Here is a 13,186-nt window from a genome sequence, read left to right on the forward strand (position 1 = left end):
ATCCAATTCCATCACTTTAAATACAATGGTCGAAACACACCCATTATAAGACAGATTGTCAGACCCAATTAAAACAAAAACAAGAAGTAACATGTGCTGTTTACAAGAAATTCACTTTAAACAAAGGATCAGATAGGTCAAAAGTAAACAGGTGGAAAAAGATACATCATGCTAACCTTAATCAAAAGAAAGGTAAAGTATACTCAGCCATGAGAAGGAATGAAACTGTGCCAGCTGCAGAGACGTGGATGGACCTAGAGACTGTCAAAAAGAGTGAAGTGTCAGGAAAAAAAAAAATTGTATAATATTGTTTATATGTGGAATCTAGAAAAATGGTACACATGAAGTTTCTTGTAAAATAGAAGGAAGATTCACAGATGTAGAAAACAAACTTATGGATACCAAAGGGGGAAGTTGGGGGGTGGGATGAACTGGGAGATTGGGACTGACAAGTGTACACTACTATGCATAAAATATACAACTAATGAGAACCTACTGTAGAGCACAGAGAACTCTAGTCAGTGCTCTGTGGTGACTTAAACGGGAAGGAAATTAAAAAAGAAGGGATATGTACACATATAACTGATTCACTTTGCTGTATAGCAGAAACTAACACAACACTGTAAAGCAACTATACTCCAATAAAAGTTTTTAAAAAAGAAAGCTGAAGAAGCCATATGAGTTTGAGACAAAGCAGACTTTGGAAAAAAGAAAAAAGATTATCAAGGACAAAACTAGAGTTTATATGAAGAGGTTAATTCCACAAAAAGACATAAAATGCTAAATGTGTATGAACCTAAAAAGCATCAAGATACAAGAGGTTAAATACAGATAGAACTGAAGGTAAAAAATAAATGCATTATTATAGATGGAGATTTAAACTAGAAGTATGTTCCAAACCATAGAGGACAGAAACCAGGGGGTCAAAAGTCAAAAAAACCCTTACTGTAGAAGTCATCTTTAAAAGTAAGCAAAAGATTAAATTTAACACATCTTGAATTAATTTAAACTCACAGGTCCACAGGAATTTATGTAATGACCCTGTAAAGTTCAGGATAAATGTAAAAGAATTTGAAATAATGGATTTTAGAGGCCTATCTGCTCTATTAAGACTTCAGTATATAGAGAACAAATATTTTATTTGGTTTAGGTTGGTTTCCCCAACACCTAACAAAGTTTTTGACGAATAGTTGGTAAACATCTACTGAATGTCTAAAGCTGAATCTTACTAATAAATGATGTTCATCAATATTTAACTATACAAGTGAGTTACTATCTCATTAAAAATACAAAGTCCCAGTTGTGTTTCTTTTACAATGGAAGATTTTAGCTTTACAGGCATCCTCCAATATTATCAAAACCACCACCTGGTTTAATAACACAGTGAAAACAATTATAGTGAATGCATGAATTGTTCACAGGGTTAAGGTTCCACATTGCTTGGCTATTAATTAACTCTGCTAATTTATTCACTGGAAATGATTCACAAATTAGTAATGCAAAGTAAATGATACATATAGAATACAGAAATTGAGAAGTAGATTTGCAAAAAGATTTAAAATAAATGTAAACAGATGTACATTATAGAAGTATCACTGTTAATGAACACACAAATTTTAAAATGCCAGAATTTTATCAATTTACATTGTTTATTAGGGCACAGTTCAATCATTTGTGCTATGCTATGCTATGCTAAGTCGCTTCAGTCGTGTCCAACTCTGTGCGACCCCATAGACGGCAGCTCACCAGGCTCCGCCGTCCCTAGGATTCTCCAGGCAAGAACACTAACAAAATACAACTATGGAAGGCATACATTTAGACAAATCATAGACTCTAAAGATGAAAGACATGGAACCTGACATTTTATTAAATTTTTGATATGCATGATTAAAATAACAACTGAAAAGGAAATATATTATTTACTCTGTCACTACTAAATTATGAAATTTCGTAACCTTCTTCAATTCATTCTATCTGGCTGGGTTAAGGAAGGAAAATTTTGAAATTTCAGTCACTGCCATAAAACTCTGAAGATGAGTATCATATCTTTATGAAAAATTATTTTGCAGTGAGGAATACCTATTTATTATAAATTGCCAAGCTTCTTCAGATAACAAATGATTTTCACTTTACTATTCAGGGCATGCCCCATCTATACCCAATAAGTACAAATCTGATGGTCTAAGATAGGGCACATGCGAACAAGTACTTGTTGAATAAAATGCACAGATATTCTTCTTCTCTTATCAAATAATTCTGTAAAGCTTCTTCCAAATGTCATTGTCTGACTTATTAAAATTCAGTTTCACTCAAATTTTCAAACAAAGTGATGAGAGAACGTAAATTATCTCTTTATAAGCTTGCAAACACTTGGTATTCATTTTCTGAGTCAGACAGCCGAATAGGAAATAGCATAATCACTTACCTGACATGCATTATAAAGAAGCTGGTGTTCTAGTTTTTTAATCCCCAAAATCTGCTGAAACATTTCATAGAGTTGTTCCTTGCTCAGAATAAGTTCAGACACAGCGCTCAGGGCCATTCTGTTTGGCGGTTTACACAAGTCCTCTTCGCCCCTGTAAATGGCATCATACTTGGCTATCCAGGAACTCAGCACTGTCTCTTTGCTCAAGCCGTCAATTTCTGGCAAACTCCGCACACGTTTTTCTATGTTTTTCTTAAATACCTCTCTGAAGTCATTGGCAGAACATCCTCCACTCTGAACCATTCTGGCCACTCGATCACTCTTCAGAAAAACCTGAAAACAAAACAAAAAATAAATAAAAAATAAAAACCCACTTACAATTAGGTAGGGCCACTAACACCAACTGCTTTTAGCAATCCAAGAGTTATGCCACTGAACATTCTTCAGTGGTTCAAATGTTTTGTAAAACATGCTAACTAGCGACAAAATGGAGGATCCAAATCATCTCTCTTAAAATGCTGAAATGTTTAGGAGAAAAAACAATGAGTTTTGAGGACCTCCTAAGATGATCCATCCTTGACCGACATACTCCCCACATGAAGGTCATGTGGGGGGATCTCTGCAACTGATACCCTTAAGGGTTGATTGAGAAGGTAATTGGAGAGATGACCCAGCTTCTCTATCTGTACTTGGGAGTTCTGAGTAGTTCTTCAGTAAGGAGAAGGTTTGAGAAACTGAAAGCCAACAGTGTGGTAAGTCTAGTATCTAAGTCAATATCCTCCAGGTACTAATCACATCTCCTGCACAGCTTGGGGTGGGGTACACCTGTTCCCATCCATGACTTCACAGCTCCCCAACTTCTCATACACTTCTCACAGCTGTGAAGAATCCACGATGGAAAAGCAAAATCTAAGAAAATTCTAGCTGTCCACGAATGCCAGGTAAGAAATAAAATATACACAATGACAACTAGGGAGAGAGACACTGGTGAAATGGGTAGGAGGAGATGGGTGACAAGCAGTAAGGTCATCCTGTGTGGGAGACATCAGACTTGGTCTCAAATCTCTCCTTTCTTCTAAGTCAAAGACCCAACTATCAACAAACATCAGTCAGGATTCACGAAACATTAATTCTGTCATTAATATTCCTATGAATCCTCTATAGGTCACATGAGACTGATTTTATTCCTGTTTTCTTCCCATAATAACAAAAAATTATTCCAAAGAGCCTGCAGGACTATTTAACATAGCCCCCATGAGTTCCATCTATTGCTAAGACTTCTGGAACACAAGTTAATATCAATCATTTTCCTAAGAACTGACTCAGGATACCGAGGTGCTCCTAAATCAAGACCCCACTCCGTTCTCTGCTACTACCATGTCTGTCTGCATACGGGCCAACAGCACACACTGTCCATGCAAAGCAGCCCCAATGACTGCCATCTGAGCTACCATGTCCTAAACCTTGTCCGCACTTGATTTCTCCCTTTTTCAGACCATTCGTACAAAAGGCTGTCTTCTATATTTATTCATTGGCCAGGGGAGATTCCTGACTTGAATATTTTGGTTGACTAACTTACTAACTTATGGCAGAAAGTGAAGAGGAACTAAAGAGCCTCTTGGTAAGGGTGAAAGAGAAGAGTGAAAAAGCTTGCTTAAAACTCAATATTCAAAACACTAAGATCATGGCAGCTGGTCCCATCACTTCATGGCAAATAGATGGGGAAAAAGTAGAAACAATGACAGGTTTTATTTTCTTGGGCTCCAAAATCACTGCAGACAGTGACTGCAGCCATGAAATTAAAAGTAGCTTGCTCCTTGGAAGTAAAGCTATGACAAAACTAGACAGCATATTAAAAAGCAGAGACATTACTTTGCCAACAAAGATCTGTCTAGTCAAAGCTATGGTTTTTCCAGTAGTCATGTATGGATGTGAGAGTTGGACTATAAAGAAGGCTGAGTGCCAAAGAACTGATGCTTTTGAACTGTGGTGTTGGAGAAGACTCTTGTGAGTCCCTTGGACTTCAAGATCAAACCAGTCCATCCTAAAGGAAAACAATCCTGAATATTCATTGGAAAGACTGATACTGAAGCTGAAACTCCCAATACTTTGGCCACGTGATGTGCAGAGCCAACTCTTTAGGAAAGACCCTGATGCTGGGAAAGATTGAAGGTAGGAGAAGAAGCGGACAACAGAGGACGAGATGGTTGGACGGAATCACCGACTCAATGGACATGAGTTTGAGCAAACTCTGGGAGATGATGAAGGACAGGGAAGCCTGGCATGCTGCAGTCCACAGAGTCGCAAAGAGTCGGACATGACTGAGCAACTGAACAACAGCTTATAAGGGTTGTGAATTTTATAGCAGGCAAACATATGACACATATACACAATGTTTCCTTTTGTTTTTTAACCAGCTGTGGCTCAATTACAGTTCATTCTTAAGCCACAGGTATAAGACGAGTGCATTTATTTAGATCAAGGAAAATGAAATTAAGATACATAATAGTATATTTTACCTAAAAATGCCTTTAACTATTATACATCTAAATACACCGAGGTGTCTCCATCTCTTTTCTCCTCCTCATCTAACTGCACCGCTAGTGTCAACCCACTGCTTTCCAGTCTGGCCTTCCATGGCCCTGCCTCTGGCAGCTGGCACAATTTTAGAGGATGCTGGAGGGACACTGGAGGAAGAGGGCTCTAGTTCTTAATTCTTTTCATCTACTTACAGGCACACGGTACCATCCCTGGGGCAGCTTCTCTGCAGACCCCAAGGCTGGCTTAGAGAGGCACTCCTCCCACTGGCAAGCTCCTGGGCAGCTGCGCGGTGTGGCACTGCAGAAGGCAGACTTCCGTGGGTCCCACTGTACAACACGGCGGTGAATGTCTGTGTAGGACACACCACATCTTCTCCAGTGAGATGTGGCCCCCAGCCTTTAGGATGAAGGGAATGGGACCCTCCTCCAGATCTGTTGCTTTCTTGGGGGCCCTCCTCCCTGTGTCTGCTACTCCTATATTCTTGCATTTTCTTTACCCACTGTAGCAAATCTCTCATTGTCTATAATACATTTTCCTGTTCAATTATTGTGTGGTTTTTGTTTCCAGATTGCACCATGATACAGAAATACTGAAATGTTACATGGAAGACTACTTCTAAGGGGAAGACATTTGAAATCGAAACAATTTTTAAAAATGTAGTAATCATATAAAGCTGGAATGGCAAGATATTTTTAAAGTACAACATAAATACCTTATGACTGGCCTCAGAAAAACATTTAATTACTTTGATATCTAATGCTTTTAGCTGGCAGGGGTTTCAGTTGTTTTTTTTTTTTTCCAATCTCTTCTGCTTAACAGTTAGTACTAAATTCTACCAAGTCACCAAACAGTGTTTCTGAAGCAAGGGCACTGACGAACGTAGGTTTATAGAGTCTTAATTTCCCCTATAAAACCATACCTACACTCACACTGACTCAATCCAATTTCATGTTACTGAATCAACATTTCCTTAGTGGTAACAATGTGTCAGGCATTTTGCTAAGAGTTGGGGACACAAAGACAAGTTGAACCAAAGACCTTGCTCTCAAATAGCTCAAACCACCTGAGAGAGAGAGGACACGCAGAAACCTAGAGGACTAGAGTGATGCAGAGGGAGAGAAAGAAAAGGGAGTTAGGAGGGAAAAACAGGACAGAGACAAAGGGCCTGTGATCTGAATGTAAGGAGAAAAGGGAGAAGAAAATACATTTCAGAAAAAGCAAAGAAGTATAAAACCACAGGACCTTTTGAGGGAAATATAAGAATTTTTATACTTCAGGAACGTTAAATATAAGGGTGAAGGGAGCAAAAGTTGTGCCAATCAGACCAACAGAGACCAGATGGCCGAATGCAGTTTGTGCCAAGCCAGGAATCTGAGCTCTGCTGGAGGGTCAGGATGATGGCTGGGTAACCTCGTTGCTGAAACACTGAGAAGCACGGTTTAGACAAACAACTGGTGGTGACAATCAGCCAGAACAGAGACTGGGATCAGCTACCAGAGAGCACAGGAGACGAGGCAAAAAGCACTAAGGCCTTGATCTAGGGCAAGCATCATGGGCTAGAGAGAGAGGCTGAAGGGAGACAATTAACACATCGTGATGAGTTCTAGGACGCGGAAAGGCATGGAGAACAGGACGATTCAGTTTTTACTGGGGTTTCTGGATTCCACTAGCCACAGATAATTGAAGAATACAGAACATGTGGAGGGGAGGGGTTGCAAATGGTGGTGGGTAGATGGGGGGGCGCGGTCATCGATTATTAGTTCAGTTTTGATAACGTCCAGCTTTGAAAGCCAAATAAAACAGTACCAGAGTATGGAACAAAACTCTCTGAAATACCTACATTTAGTAAGTTGACAGAAGAATGGGATCCAGGGGGAGGTGGGTAGTGTCACAGAAAAAGACGGGAAAAAAAAAAATATGACACATTAGCAGCCAGGAGAGGAGACAGTTCTGAGAGAGAGAGAATCAAGTACCACAGGACCGGCAGAAGTTTGTCTCTACCACCGTCAAGTCACCTGTGGCAGAGAAGGCAGGTCGAGAGTAGGGAGTGATCTGCAGCAGGAGACGACACCTTGTAACCAAGTTAAGACAGCAAATGTAAGCTGTCTTTCTAGAAAACGTGGGTAAAAAGGAAAATGCGAGGAAGGGAAAAAGCTGAAACTGGGCAATGACATGCAGGCGGTGAGGGAGACCCGTCAGGAAACACGGGCGGTGTGAGGTCTGGGTGAGGGGACAGTGAAGGGCGCCACTTGCGAGACTAGCGTATGGAGGCCTGCCGTGCGCGCCCCCATCCTTGCCCAGGGCGGGGCTTCGGGGTGGATGTAAGCTGCTCTTCGGCTCTCCATCTAGTAGTCCTCTGCAGGCAGCCCAGAACCAAGGGGGTGGGCTGGAAAACAGATTCTTTAGCCCAGTTGAGCCACAGGGTAAGTGTGGTCTCAGTGGACAGCTTGATGGCAACTTCACGAGAGACTCATGAGCTCTCCCAACACATCCCACTGACACCCCTAACAAACTTTGAATGGGATTCATGACTTTTCCCATTATTTGCTCAGCCTTCTGCCCGTCTGATTCAGTGAGTATCAATAGCTCCCTCCCTTCTGGAGAGACCTGGAAACCATTCTTAACTCCACATCTCCTCCATGTTTATTTCCCAACATACACCTTCTCACTGAACCCTGCTGATCCTACCCACCCCCAAATCCCTCTAAAATCCCTCCTCACCTCCTCATGCCTCTCACTGAGACTAAGAATAGCTGCCTTTTAATTGGCCTTCCTGCCTTGGAAATTTTCCCGACAGCCACTCTACTCTGATTTTCCCCAAGTTGTGCTCTTCACTGTTACATTTAAAAATATATATATTTTTAGTCTGATCATTTAAATTCTTCTCCAGCTTAAAAATTCTTCTCTGACTTTCTACCAAAACTCATCAGCAAGGCCTTTGAGGTCCTACACTTCAACTGGTCCCAAACTACCTACCACTCTGGCTTCACTGCAAATGGCTGTCACTCAGTCTCCATACCCTGCCTCCACCATCTTTCCTTCAAACTCCTCACACTATCCATCTCACAACCCCCAAGTTACCTCTGAGGAGCTCTCCAGATCCCCACTAATGCCTTGAATCATCCATAGCCTATATTGTTTGTATGCAATCCTAGCGCCCTTTCCTTTTCCTTCAAAGTCACTTTGTAATTGTAATATTTAATTGTAAATTCTATTACGTTTTACTCACATGAGGCTGAGTTCCATGAAACCAAATACAGTTTCACTCACCATTGTATTTGTGGCACTTAGTACTGGGTTGGCCAAAAAGTTAATTCAGGTTTTCCCATAAACTCTTACTTTTTGGCCAACCCAACACCAGGGCAAGCACTTAGAGAGTATCCACCAAATCAGAGAATGAGGGGGAATAAACAGTTTGGATGGTTAAACTAATAATTCAATCTTTCCCCTCCATGCAACTGTATAATTTAAATAATTAACCAGTATGGTTTACTGAGTTTCAGTTATGTTTACAGAAGAAAGAAGTATAGGAAATGGACTCTGTCCATATGATGGGAGAAGGAAAGACATCTCAGGGAAAGAGGCACAATAAGCGGTGTCACAGAGAACCAGTTCAGTGAGAAAAATAAGATGTATGCTGTCTAAAAACCATACTATTGTCTAATTCTCAACCTGTGCAGTTTTTGCAGAAATGACCGTTTTAAATTTTCCAGATGTTGTAAGTTATGAAACTGTAACAATGATAGGTTTAGTCTCATTAGGTTGCAACTATCTTGATTCCTGCATCCTTTCATAATAACACTTATCAAGTAAAAGGCAGGTAAAGTGTGACCCTGTGCCAAGGCTAGTCCCAGATGCTCGTCTCTGTGTCTAGGATGCCTTCGTCTCTAAGGAAATTCTGTCTGAAGAACATGTAACCGGGGGCTATCCTGGCACAGAAGTGGCTTCAGGAATTTAGTTTACCAACACACCCATTGATAAGCAGATTGTATCTCCCCGGAACTCTTCGTATATTATCTCCTTTCATCCTCATCATCCCTGTGCCTTATTTCATTATCAGTCTCTTTGACAGATCAAGTGGGTAGGCAGAGAAGTGACTAGCAGAAGATCGCAAAGTTACTGGGAGCCTAGAGATTGAATCCCACCTTTGGAATTTAAAAGCAATATCCCTTTGCTTTGTCTTCTTTCCCACTCTTCCACCCCACTGTACCCCTTCTCCTCCCACCAAGGGTTCACCCCAAGAGCCATATAGTATGCTGGGTGCTGGCCAACACTTATGGAATTACCAACCACTGACCTCCTTCTGAAAAAGCCACTGAACACACCAGTTCAGCACGGTGGGGTGGGGGTGGAGGTGTGACAGTCCTGACATCAGAAAACTAACATAGTACGCATGCTACCTTTCTCCACATCTTAGGGACTTTTAACTTGTACGTGGGTCCTCTGATTACCACCAACTGCCACCCTTCCCACTCACCTGCTAAGTTTATAGACCACAGAAGTTACTATCTTCAAGTCATGGGGAACCAACAACAAAATTGAAGTGTGGTGACTGCAATAAGCAGCTATGTCTGCAAAGGCTAAGTCTGCTCAGCTGTCCAAATAAAACTTCAAATACACTTTTTTTTTTTTTTTACAAAAGTACTTATTGTTCACATATTGCTTTTGATCTGAAACATGCATTGCTTCTTGATTCAAAAGGATTGTATAATGATGAAAAAAACATTATCTGCTTGCCAAATCACTGTGGCTATCTATGAGATGGTTCCTGGGAAGGCTGCCAACATGTGTTCCGCCAGGAAAACACTGAGAAAGAACAAGAGCCCCACTTACAAGAGATGCCTTTTTCTCCTTAATGATGACAAAGAACACATTGTCTAATAATTTCAATAACCTATGTGGCCCATGGATAAACCCTTTCTTAAACTATTTTTCAGGTGTTATCAAATACATGATCAATTTGTTTTGTAACAGGGATGAATTTGATTTTACTAGATATCAAATAATTCCCAGTTTTCCAGCATTAATTCCATTATTTCTTATCAGGTCACTTCTCATGCTTAAAGCTAGTTGACAGATTATTCCCTGTTGGCACTATATAATTTCAGGAGTACCATCCATCCAAGTGTCCCTCAACCTATCTTTCCAGCATTCTCTTCCACTGCTCCCAAGAACATACTTTCTGTTCCAATAAAGAAAAATACTTGTTTAACGTCTAACAGTCTCCACCCTAATAGTACATCCATCTGTTCCATAAATATTTAACAAAACATACTCCATGCTGGGCAATGTGCTCAGTGCTGGGGATTTACTGGTGAGCAAAATGGTATAGGTTTGCTGCCTTCACAGAACTTATAGTGGAAGAAACAAACTACAGAAACTAAAATGACTGTGGGCTGATGAATGTTACTGGGAACTGAATATTTTTGGCACGATGCGAGTTTGTAGCAAGCCTGTGAATCTGTCTGACGAAGTCACAGAGCTTCGCTGAGGAGGTGAATGAGGGATGAAGACCAAGGGACAGTGGGGTGAGTGGGACACAGCTGGTCTCAGTGGGCTTTGGTGAAGGGAATGAATCTACAGTGACGAGAGAAGGGACCGGCTTTATAAGTCCTCAAAAGGTGTCTAGTCTTTATCCCCAGAGCATGGAATGCCATCCAAATGGTTAAGTCAGGGAGTCACATGAGAAAGACTGCATTTGAAAACAGCTGAAACTTATTCCTATATTAACTTTCAAACATAAAGTAGGTGGTGATATCTATTTTAAAGGTAAGAAACTAAAGCACAGAGAGGTAAAGACAATTGTCTGAGGTCACACAGCCAAACTACAGAGGAGTGAAAATTTAAGCCTAGACCATGCAATCAAATGTGATGATTTATCAACTTATGGCTCATTAAACTGAAGGGGAGAAAGTAAGGAACAGACAGAATGAAGAGAATCAGGCAGAATATACTCCTGTCCTTCTCTCCTCCTCTGTGATGCTGTCCACAGTTTATGCCACATGTTCATTCTGGGCCTTCTTAGCGCTGTCCATTCTCTCTGAAGGTAGGAAACATACCTGTCCTCTAGTGAGCAAATTCCGTACAGCATCATTGTATCTCTCTCCTGCTTAGACTATGAACTTCATTAGAACCGCACCTTTAAAAAGCCTCTGTACGGTATGGTACCATTTGATAGGCAAATTTTGAAGAAAATAATGAGGTCCCTGTAGTCCTAATGGATTTTGGAAAGTTATTAAATCCAAATGGGGGTGTTTTCACCAGTGTGGGATGAAGTTTTCACTGATTCAATGTAAAGAAATGAACACTGAAAGTAATTTTAATAAAGCTAAATTTATTCCATATATTATTTGTAGAAATCATAGATACAAGTCACTTCTCTGTAATACAATGCTGTTAACAGTAGATGGTGGGTTAGTTTTGTTTGTTTTGTAGTGGTTCATGACCTTTCTTGGCAAAAAATATTTAACCTTGGTGGTTTTTCCTTTCTTCCTTTCGGATCCATGAATTTTCAAGGTTTAGAAATTACTGCTTTAACCAATCCTATTCCCTTCACAGATGTTAAGAAACTGTAACTTAAAACTGACAGCAAACTTAAAATATACACACACACACACACACATATATATATAAGTGATATGCCTAGACCTTGATAAACAAGGAAGCAGATGCTCTCAAAAGATTCTGCCTTATAACTTATCTAAACTTCTTATATCAACTCTAAAGCCCTTAAAGCAGATCTAAACCCCTTAAACTACCAAAGGCTTCTCACTTCGTCTGCGTAGGAATTGAGATGACTTTACATTCAGATGAACTTAAATGTGATTTGAAAAGTATAAAAAAACTCCTTTTTTTTGAAAAAAATATGCATGCTATTCCCATCATCAATATTACAAATTTTTATAAAGCTTTTTTCTTCTAATATCAGCTAATAGGAGATCCTTTAGTATTTCTTTATAGGTACTTTCCAGCTCAATGACTAGTTTAAATCTCCCTAAGCTGATGAAGAAAATCTCCTTAACTCTGTAACTACAGGGCAGGAAATGAAGTCTACCAAGTTACTCAATCCAAGCACAAATAAAAACAGAGAAGCATGACGACTGACTACTAGCGGGGCTTCTGATCTGTACAGACTGAAAGTCTTAAGGGCAAAAAAGGTTAATTTCTATATGCATATATACAGTGAAAGAAAGGCATCACCCTCCCACTTTCCAACCCATTCCCTCACTCTTTCCCCATTTCATTCAATGTTTCATAGTTTTATAGAAAATTAAAGAAAACTTTGAAAGTTCCTTAAAGAAGGTTGAGCACTGAAAACTGATGCTTTTGAATTGTAGTGCTAGAGAAAATTCTTGCGAGTCCCTTGGACAACAAGGAGATCCAATCACTCAATCCTAAAGGAAATCAGTCCTGAATATTCATTGGAAGGACTAATTCTGAAGCTCCAATACTTTGGCCACCTGATGCAAACAACTGACTCATTGGAAAAGACCCTGGTGCTGGGGAAGATTGAAGGCAGGAGAAGAGGACGACAGAATATGAGATGGTTGGATGGCATCACTGACTCGATGGACATGAGTTTGAGCAAACTCCAGGAGACCGTGAAAGACAGGGAAGCCTGGAGTGCTGCAGTCCATGGGGTCACAAAGGGTTGGATATGACTGAGCAACTCAACAACAGTGGAAAGTTCACAGGTTGAGCTGCTTTCTTCTGCCTGAATTATGGAGAGGTTTGCTTGTTTTTGGATTTTTTTTTTTTTTGCCATTATAATGATATAGAAAATAAAATTTTAAAATGTGTATTACTTTACAGTCTTACTAGCTAATATTCAGTAAATCCTTAAAATCATTTATCTTCATTGTATGGAAGAAAATGTGGTTTCCAGGTTTACAATATTCCAATCTTGTGTAGTGCTTCTTATCTCACCCTCATGTCTGCTGCACTGCTCTTGGCCATGAAAGAATGTACCAAAACCCAGAAGGAAATCAGACCTGAGCGTCCAAGGTGTGACAAGCTGAGAGACTGAGCCGTGCTGGGTCAGTTTCCTCCCTGGTGGAATAGGAATAAATATCACTTTTCTCACACAGTTTTTTGAGTATTACATGAAATAATACAGTAAAATATGCTCTTAATCAGTTATGCAAACTGTGAATCTGTGGACCTATGCCAGCACCCGAATCATTACCTGTCCCTTAACAAGTACAGACAGTATATCTTTAG

At 40.1% G+C, this 13,186-nt stretch overlaps 1 protein-coding gene across 19 annotated transcripts in view; it reads right to left on the reverse strand.

The window, feature by feature from the left end:
• The window catches only part of CADPS2 (calcium dependent secretion activator 2), a 535,874-nt gene that overhangs the window by 335,978 nt on the left and 186,710 nt on the right, over positions 1 to 13,186 (reverse strand). For all 19 annotated transcript variants that reach the window (XR_014066703.1, XR_014066704.1, XM_081534079.1 and 16 more), the window contains exon 3: positions 2,426 to 2,758. Coding sequence is in view for 17 of the 19 variants with exons in the window: in XM_081534079.1 (XP_081390205.1) it covers positions 2,426 to 2,758 (333 nt within the window). In the remaining 2 variants the exon portion in view is untranslated. The remainder of the gene's footprint in view (positions 1 to 2,425; positions 2,759 to 13,186) is intronic.

The sequence above is a fragment of the Giraffa tippelskirchi genome, chromosome 10, assembly GCF_054371585.1.
Source record: "Giraffa tippelskirchi isolate mGirTip1 chromosome 10, T2T-mGirTip1v1.2.pri, whole genome shotgun sequence".
NCBI classification, from domain to species: domain Eukaryota; kingdom Metazoa; phylum Chordata; class Mammalia; order Artiodactyla; family Giraffidae; genus Giraffa; species Giraffa tippelskirchi.